The sequence below is a fragment of the Phyllobates terribilis genome, unplaced genomic scaffold, assembly GCF_046119375.1.
Source record: "Phyllobates terribilis strain yellow unplaced genomic scaffold, ASM4611937v1 Scaffold_7__3_contigs__length_470593459, whole genome shotgun sequence".
Classification (NCBI taxonomy): domain Eukaryota; kingdom Metazoa; phylum Chordata; class Amphibia; order Anura; family Dendrobatidae; genus Phyllobates; species Phyllobates terribilis.
The window spans coordinates 268168563-268177623 of record NW_027362767.1 but is presented as its reverse complement, the minus strand read 5'-3'; the positions used below and the strand labels follow the sequence as shown (position 1 = coordinate 268177623).

The 9061-nt window shown below is 50.3% G+C and overlaps 1 protein-coding gene across 3 annotated transcripts in view; it reads left to right on the top strand.

Annotated features, from left to right (window-relative positions):
• Positions 1–797: 797 nt before the first annotated feature.
• NUP214 (nucleoporin 214) overlaps positions 798–9061 on the top strand; it is a 35629-nt gene continuing 27365 nt past the window's right edge. For all 3 annotated transcript variants that reach the window (XM_073640707.1, XM_073640708.1, XM_073640705.1), the window contains exons 1-10: positions 798–943; positions 2395–2590; positions 3599–3750; positions 3941–4139; positions 4226–4296; positions 5066–5126; positions 5297–5400; positions 5538–5644; positions 5738–5804; positions 6873–6999. In XM_073640707.1, coding sequence (XP_073496808.1) covers positions 902–943; positions 2395–2590; positions 3599–3750; positions 3941–4139; positions 4226–4296; positions 5066–5126; positions 5297–5400; positions 5538–5644; positions 5738–5804; positions 6873–6999 — 1126 coding nt within the window. In that variant the 5' untranslated portion in view covers positions 798–901. The remainder of the gene's footprint in view (positions 944–2394; positions 2591–3598; positions 3751–3940; positions 4140–4225; positions 4297–5065; positions 5127–5296; positions 5401–5537; positions 5645–5737; positions 5805–6872; positions 7000–9061) is intronic.

Genomic DNA, 9061 nt, shown 5'->3' with positions numbered 1-9061 from the left:
TCACACCTCAGTACTGAGCTGTCTTTAGAGTGGAGGCTCCTGTGAGGACCTCACACCTCAGTACTGAGCTGTCTATAGAGTGGAGGCTCCTGTGAGGACCTCACACCTCAGTACTGAGCTGTCTATAGAGTGGAGGCTCCTGTGAGGACCGCTCCCCTCAGTACTGAGCTGTCTACAGAGTGGAGGCTCCTGTGAGGACCGCTCCCCTCAGTACTGAGCTGTCTATAGAGTGGAGGCTCCTGTGAGGACCGCTCCCCTCAGTACTGAGCTGTCTTTAGAGTGGAGGCTCCTGTGAGGACCTCACACCTCAGTACTGAGCTGTCTATAGAGTGGAGGCTCCTGTGAGGACCGCTCCCCTCAGTACTGAGCTGTCTACAGAGTGGAGGCTCCTGTGAGGACCGCTCCCCTCAGTACTGAGCTGTCTACAGAGTGGAGGCTCCTGTGAGGACCGCTCCCCTCAGTACTGAGCTGTCTATAGAGTGGAGGCTCCTGTGAGGACCGCTCCCCTCAGTACTGAGCTGTCTTTAGAGTGGAGGCTCCTGTGAGGGCCGCTCCCCTCAGTACTGAGCTGTCTTTAGAGTGGAGGCTCCTGTGAGGGCCTCACACCTCAGTACTAAGCTGTCTCTAGAGTGGAGGCTCCTGTGAAGACCTCACACCTCAGTACTGAGCTGTCTAGAATGGAGGTTAAAATTAGGTCCTCAAAAAATCTACTCCAGTGTAGACGGAACTTGCTCACTGAGGCTGCAGCCGCCATCTTTCTGGCGCCCACAGTGACAGTGAAAAGAAAATCCGGGGACTTGTCGCAGCGGAGATGACGTATGCAGAGGCGGTCCTGTATGTTGCGCGCGTTCTCTTCCCCTTATGATTACCGGAAATTTCCGGTCCCGGAGATTCTCATCCAATGGAGGATGATACGGATGTTCCCACGGAGAGGGATACTAAGGTAACTGGTGCTCCAGACCGGCTGTAACTGACAGCTACGTGATTGCGTCTGTCACCCACGTGGAGGCTGTATTTACCGGCCGTTATACCGGTGCTGCTGATAACCATTGTCCGGGGGTTTTATCCAGACACCATTGTGTCCTCCCCGGTCACACGTATCCGGCCGCCCTCGCATCACCCCAGGACACCCCCGTACCCCTGTGTCCCGGCACTGCTGGCTTTCTGTGAATGGAATCGCCTGTTTACATCTGGAAAATGAAGTCATAGGTGTCACTGCTGATGGTTCGTTACCGTGTATCGGTGTAGGTCACTGAACCCTCCTGACCTGATGTGTCGTTATCATGCATCGGTGCAGATCACTGATCTCACTTGATGTGTCGTTACCGTGTATCGGTGCAGGTCACAGATCCCTCCTGACCTGATGTATCGGTGCAGGTCACAGATCCCTCCTGACCTGATGTGTCGTTACCGTGTATCGGTGCAGGTCACAGATCTCTCCTGACCTGATGTGTCGTTACCGTGTATCGGTGCAGGTCACAGATCCCTCCTGACCTGATGTGTCGTTACCGTGTATCGGTGCAGTCACAGATCCCTCCTGACCTGATGTGTCGTTACCGTGTATCGGTGCAGGTCACAGATCCCTCCTGACCTGATGTGTCGTTACCGTGTATCGGTGCAGGTCACAGATCCCTCCTGACCTGATGTGTCGTTACCGTGTATCCGTGCAGGTCACAGATCCCTCCTGACCTGATGTGTCGTTACCGTGTATCGGTGCAGGTCACTGATCCCTCCTGAGTCTGACCTGATGTTTCGTTATCATGCATCGGTGCAGATCACTGATCTCACTTGATGTGTCGTTACCGTGTATCGGTGCAGGTCACAGATCCCTCCTGACCTGATGTGTCGTTACCGTGTATCGGTGCAGGTCACAGATCCCTCCTGACCTGATGTGTCGTTACCGTGTATCGGTGCAGGTCACAGATCCCTCCTGACCTGATGTGTCGTTACCGTGTGTCCGTGCAGGTCACAGATCCCTCCTGACCTGATGTGTCGTTACCGTGTGTCCGTGCAGGTCACAGATCCCTCCTGACCTGATGTGTCGTTACCGTGTGTCCGTGCAGGTCACAGATCCCTCCTGACCTGATGTGTCGTTACCGTGTGTCCGTGCAGGTCACAGATCCCTCCTGACCTGATGTGTCGTTACCGTGTGTCCGTGCAGGTCACAGATCCCTCCTGACCTGATGTGTCGTTACTGTGTGTCCGTGCAGGTCACAGATCCCTCCTGACCTGATGTGTCGTTACCGTGTGTCCGTGCAGGTCACAGATCCCTCCTGACCTGATGTGTCGTTACCGTGTGTCCGTGCAGGTCACAGATCTCGTCTGACCCTAGGGGTTGTTACAATGTATCAATCTTAAGACTCGATAAAATATTTTTTTGTGCTTATTTTCCAGGATTTCCTGTTCCGTCAGCTGAAGAAGAATCGCCTCTTCCCGTCTCCGCAGGAGCTCCCCAAGGATCGTTCTAGTCTCCTTGCTGTGTCCAACAAATATGGCTTCCTCTTCGCGGGCGGTCCGGCCGGGCTGAAGATTTTCCGCATTGACGATATTCTCGTTCCTTTGAAACCAAAAGAGAATCAGAATCATATTGGTGGGTTCATTTGTGTGCTGCTGGATGACCGGCTTCTTAAAGGGATAGTTTGTTATGTAAAAAAAAAATATGATCAGATGGATGGTGAAGGTTGCACTTTAGCTACTGACATCGCTTTAGTGGCGGGTGACAGATGTTCCGGCTGGGATTGGAGCTTCTGCGGTATCTAAGACCCGTGGTCCAAGTACAGACATGATGTCCTGTCCTGAACACAGCAGTCCCATGTGCTTATGAGGTCGAGTTTGGAGCAGCCGGTCTGGACATCGCATCAGAAGTTGGCTTTAGACAGGGGCTTCATCTGTGGCCCGCCAGCCCCCATAAGCGTAGACCTAAATAGCCCCACTGTACAAGAACGATATCGGCCTTTTGCAATGCAATAGCTCATCATAATGCTCAATTTCTCCTGTTTTGGAGGTGGAAATGGGTCCCCTCATCTCTTGGGGCCCCCATGTTGCACCAATGATATATGTCCAACCCTGCCAATAAGTGCTGAGTCCCGCTGTGACCTCCCATAGAGATTCGATCAGCCCTGTGAGATCCTCTGGGACCTCCGCAAATCGCAGAGCAGGAACTCCCATAGGATTTCATTGAAAGAAGCATGTAGCCTCTAACAGGATGAGTACTGGTCCTAGTGGTGGGACCCCAACACTTACACATTAGAATACCCCATAATTTCCTAATCTAAGGGGGCGACTACCAGGACCACTTGCGTTCTCAGCATCGATCTCCCTCTGCAGAGCGTTGTTCCGGCAGCACAGCCCAGTCACTGGAGTGTTGGCCGGATGTGACGCCACCATGACTTCAGTGCTTTTGGGATCGTTGTGGACCGCACTTTACCTTGTGATCCGTTATCGCTTTATGGGAAGGTCAGAGGGGGTAGGAGTGTTTTCCAATGAGATCGGTCCCTATAGACTCTGGAATGTAGGATACAGAGTTATATTATTACAGTATCTGGTGGGGAGGGGTCGTTCTTTATAACTGAGTATAGTAAAGCTTTTCTTGTTGCAGAGTTGGTTCCTCCAGGGATCGAAGTAACGACAAAGCATCCTGTGCACCATGTGGCGCTGAGCTCAGACAACCTCACCCTGTCTGTCTGCACATCGTCCAGTGACCGCGGCTCCTCTGTCTCCTTCTATGATGTTCGGACCCTTGTGGGCGAGGTGAGGTTTCCACTCCATTACTTACTGCAGGGAGGTGGGGTTTCATCAGCTTCATCCATGACTCTCCAGCTGGTGCAAAATTACATCTTCCAATGTGTATATGTCGTCAGGGCATGCTGGGAGCTGTAGTTCTGCAGCCTCAGGTGTAGATGCAGATCATCTGGTTATGGAATTGTCTCCTCTTTTGTAGTCCAGGCAACCAAAGGAAGCCTTCACCTCCCAGCCGCTCTCTAGAGAACCTGGCAGTTTTGTCACAGATCTAAAGTGGAACCCTGTGATGCCCAACATGGTGGCGGTGTGCCTCAGTGATGGCAGCATCTCCGTCTTCCAGGTCACAGATACCGTCAATTTGTTTGCCAATTTGCCAGCCACATTGGGTGTGACGTGTGGTGAGTGATCATAAAGCTGCGCCACATCCGATCCACAAAGTGTAGCACTAGAAAGTGTATAAAGTCTGTAATATCTTCCCTTACAGTGTGCTGGAGCCCGAAAGGGAAGCAACTGGCTGTCGGCAAACTGAATGGCACCGTGGTGCAGTACGTTCCAGTAAGTCCTTTACTACAGCCTATATTATACTCCAGAGCTGCACTCACTATTCTGCTGGTGCAGTCACTGTGTACATACATTACTTATCCTGTACTGATCCTGAGTCACATCCTGTATTATACTCCAGAGCTGCACTCACTATTCTGCTGGTGCAGTCACTGTGTACATACATTACTTATCCTGTACTGATCCTGAGTCACATCCTGTATTATACTCCAGAGCTGCACTCACTATTCTGCTGGTGCAGTCACTGTGTACATACATTACATTATTTATCCTGTACTGATCCTGCGTTACATCCTGTATTATACTCCAGAGCTGCACTCACTATTCTGCTGGTGCAGTCACTGTGTACATACATTACATTACTGATCCTGAGTTACATCCTGTATTATACTCCAGAGCTGCACTCACTATTCTGCTGGTGCAGTCACGGTGTACATACATTACATTATTTATCCTGTACTGATCCTGAGTTACCTCCTGTATTATACTCTAGAGCTGCACTCACTATTCTGTGGGTGCAGTCAGTGTACATACATTACATTACTGATCCTGTACTGATCCTGAGTTACCTCCTGTATTATACTCCAGAGCTGCACTCACTATTCTGCTGGTGCAGTCACTGTGTACATACATTACATTACTTATCCTGTACTGATCCTGCGTTACATCCTGTATTATACTCCAGAGCTGCACTCACTATTCTGCTGGTGCAGTCACTGTGCACTTACTATACAAGTCTGGCTATGCTGTCTCCTTTCTGCAGAGTCTGGAGGAGCGTAAGGTGATCCCGTGCCCCTCGTTCTATGAATTGGACCCTGTGAAAGGTAAAGCTCGGATCATTTTGTTCTTCACGGGCAGGAAACCATTAAACTTTGGGGATGACATGTTGCAGCACGGCACGCCCACTTTGTGGCTCTTGCCGAACTACTACTCCCAGCATCAGAAATAATGCTGTACACAGCTGAGGGTTTGTGACACTTCTCTCCACTTTCAGTGCTGGACATCCTGTGGGTGAGCACGTACGTCTTCGCCGTGGTGTACGCAGCCGCTGACGGATCTCTGGAGACCTCCCCTCAGCTCGTCATGGTCCTGCTTCCTGTGAGTCTTCAGCTTAGACGGTGTCATGACCGCCCTCATTCCAGCAACGTGTGGGGAGAGGATCACCGGGCTCGAGCTGCCCTCTAGCGCCCCCTTTTGTTGCCATCTGTAAGTAACCCAATCATTCTATCTCACAGAAGAAGGAGGACAAGCGAGGCGAGCGCTTCCTGAACTTCACCGAGACCTGCTACAGCAGCTGCAGTGAGCGGCAGCACCACTTCTTCATGAATTACGTCGATGACTGGTAAGCTGCCAGCGCCTTACCCGGGAATGCCGCCGCTCAGCCCGGGCATAACGCGGGCGTGCAGAGCCTTCACATACTCTGCCCTTCTCCTAGGGATATCCTCCTCGGGGCATCGGCAGCTTCTATAGAAGTCAGCGTGATCGCCAGGCCTCCGGATCAGGTAATGACGATGCACTCAGAGGTGCCATCTTCTCACCCCTTCCCCACACAATAGCTCTAGAGGTAAAGGGTATGTATATTTTTGCAACCTATATTTTTGGTGTTCCAAAGCATCTTCTGTAACAGAAAAGAAAGCAAATAATCTTGATATCACTCCTTCACGCCCCCTGATGTCACTGAGGATGCTTGTGCATGAAGGGAGATTAGGAGCTTTGCATACTGCGCAGATGCTGGCTGTATGGTACAGTGACAGCAGTGGGCACAGCTTGCTCTGATCGCTGCTGTTTTACTATGTAAATTCCAGTGTCTATCACTGACCCCAACATGTAAATAGTGCGGATGTCTGTGCGCTCTGGATCACAGGGCGCCTATGGGTATCCTACTGACTGCCCCCATCGCTGCCATATTGGTCCTTCTACAAAGACAAATTACATTTTTATTATTTTAACTAAGTTCTTATTTCTTTATTTTTATTTTTTTACCACTGTAGTAAAAAAAAAAAAAACCTCCAAGTTTGATATTGCCTTAATGGAAATGACCTGGAGAATCGCACATCAAATGCTATAAAAATAAAACCTGAAAAGCAAAGGTGGAATTGCAAGAATTTTTTTTGCACACACTGGGAATTGTTTCCTATTTGTTTTCAGTACATTATATGGTAAAATAAATGGTGTCACTTAAAACCACAACACATCTTTGTACTGCGATGTCATCAGATAGTTATAACTGTTGGGGGGAAAGAGAAGGGAAAAAACAAAGTGCAAAAATGAGAAGAAAATAAAATTGGTCTGTCATGAAGGGGATAAATGTCTTAGTTTTGTGTCTCCAGCTCCCATGCAAGCTTATGTGCCTCCATGGTTACAGACGATTCCGACCCTGCAGTCAAATATTACTCCCCTCTTGTAGTTTGTTGGAGCAGTGATGACCTGTTTGCACCAGTACACATGCCCTGTGTGTGTGGGGACATACTGCGGCAGAGAGCGCCCCCCAGGGTCAGGCTTTGGCCTCTCTGGCACGTTATGCCCCGGCCTTGTTCTGACCCAATGTCTCCCTCCCTATTTTCCCGCAGAGCCTGTGGGAGTTGTGGCTACTGGAAGATTCCGGTCGAGTCGAGCTGCCCGTGACTGAGAACAGTGATGACACTCTACCGATGGGGGTTGTAGTCTCCTACACCAGCCAGCTGAGCGTGTTTGTCAGTAAGTACCACCCTGTGCAGTCGGATGAGCGCTGGTGTAGACACTGACTAATGGGAACATCTCTGATGTGTTGTTTGCATTCATAACCGGGAAAATGTGGTCACCCGTGTGGATCCCTCAGCAGCACAGAGTATTTCAGGAGAGGAGAGTCGCTGAGTCACCACCAGCACAAAGTATGTCAGACTAATTGTGCGGGAGGTCGTAGCCAGAAAGGAGATGCAGTAGGGTTCACCAGCAGTGCAGAGTATTTTAGGAGAGGTTGATGTGGCAGGAGGGCTACACACTGTGGGTACATGGTGGGGTGTGGGGAGGTTTTCTAGCAGCACAGAGCTTTTCAGGTAAGTTTGGCCTTGCATGCGGGTACACACTGAGGCGTGCATAGCAAATGAAGGGTTTCTAGCAGCACAGAGTGTTTCAGGAGAGGTTTGTTTTGCAGTTGACTGCAGGCTGAGGGTTACATAGCGAAAGGAGCAAGGTCTGCTGTGCAGCACATCATATTTGAGGAGAGGATTGTATTGATCTTGTAGAAGGTTAGGTAGTGAAAGGAGCAAAGTCCCCAGCAGCACAGAGCATTTCAGGAGAGCTTGTTCTTGTGTAAGTTAAAATAGTAGAATAAGTGAAGCTAAAGAAATAAAAAAAAAATAATTAAAAACTTTCACTTTTTATTAAATATGCAGTAAAATTAATAGGGAAAGCTCCAGGACATAGTAATAGGGCAGAATACGGGCCGGGGTATAAGGGCTCCCATGGAAACCTCTAGGGCAGAATATGGACCAGGGTATAAGGGCTCCCAGTGAAACCTCCAGGGTAGAGTAATAGGGCAGAATATGGGTCTGGATATAAGGGCTCTCAGGGAAACCTCCAGGGTAGAGTAATAGGGCAGAATACGGGTCAGGGTATAAGGGCTCCCAGTGAAACCTCCAGGGCATAGTAATAGGGCAGGATATGGGCCATGGTATAAGGGGTAATGAGGAATCCTCCAGGGTAGAGTAATAGGGCTGAATATGGACCAGGGTATAAGGGCTCATAGGGAAACCTCCAGGGTAGAGTAATAGGGCAGAATACGGGTCAGGGTATAAGGGCTCCCAAGGAAACCTCCAGGGTAGAGTAATAGGGCAGAATACGGGTCAGGGTATAAGGGCTCCCAGGGAACCCTCCAGGGTAGAGTAATAGGGCAGAATACGGGTCAGGGCTCCCAAGGAAACCTCCAGGGTAGAGTAATAGGATAGAATACGGGTCAGGGTATAAGGGCTCCCAGGGAAACCTCCAGGGTAGAATACAGGTCAGGGTATAAGGGCTCTCAGGGAAACCTCCAGGGTAGAGTAATAGGCCAGAATATGGGTCTGGCTATAAGGGCTCCCAGTGAAACCTCCAGGGCATAGTAATAGGGCAGGATACGGGCCATGGTATAAGGGCTCCAAGGGAATAGTAATAGGGCAGAATATGGACCAGGGTATAAGGACTCATAGGAAAACCTCCAGGGTAGAGTAATAGGGCAGAATACAGGCCAGGGTATAAGGGCTCTCAGGGAAACCTCCAGGGTAGAGTACGGGTATCACACCCTCTGGTAGACACCTGTATGTAACACGCTCCAGGGAAAAATTGCCTTTTGTGGCTGCGGGATATTAGCACCCCAATATGATGCCGCGCTGACCCTTGTTTGATCCCTACATCGCCCTGTTCATCACTGAGACAGTCCGCGTATACACAATGTTCATCTCTCTGCGTACTGCGCAGTACAGGCCAAATATGGCACTAAAGACCCTCATCTGCACAGTGCCAGGTGTCCCATCCTGATGACTTTCCTCTTGGATTAATTAGCGGACTCGATTGTGGGCCCGAGTCGGGAGCGGTGTAGATGGCGGTGTTCGCCGCATGTTCCTGACCGGCCCCCACTGCTGGAGCGCACGGTGAAAGGTAAGATGAGGTTGTGACGGGGGCATCCTTCCATAGAGACAGGGTAAGCAACAGGGCACTTTACACAGAAGACTGACCGCATTGCTTCTGGCAGGACAGATGTGAACAGAGACCTGCAGGACTGCGGGTTTGTGCAGCTCTTCCC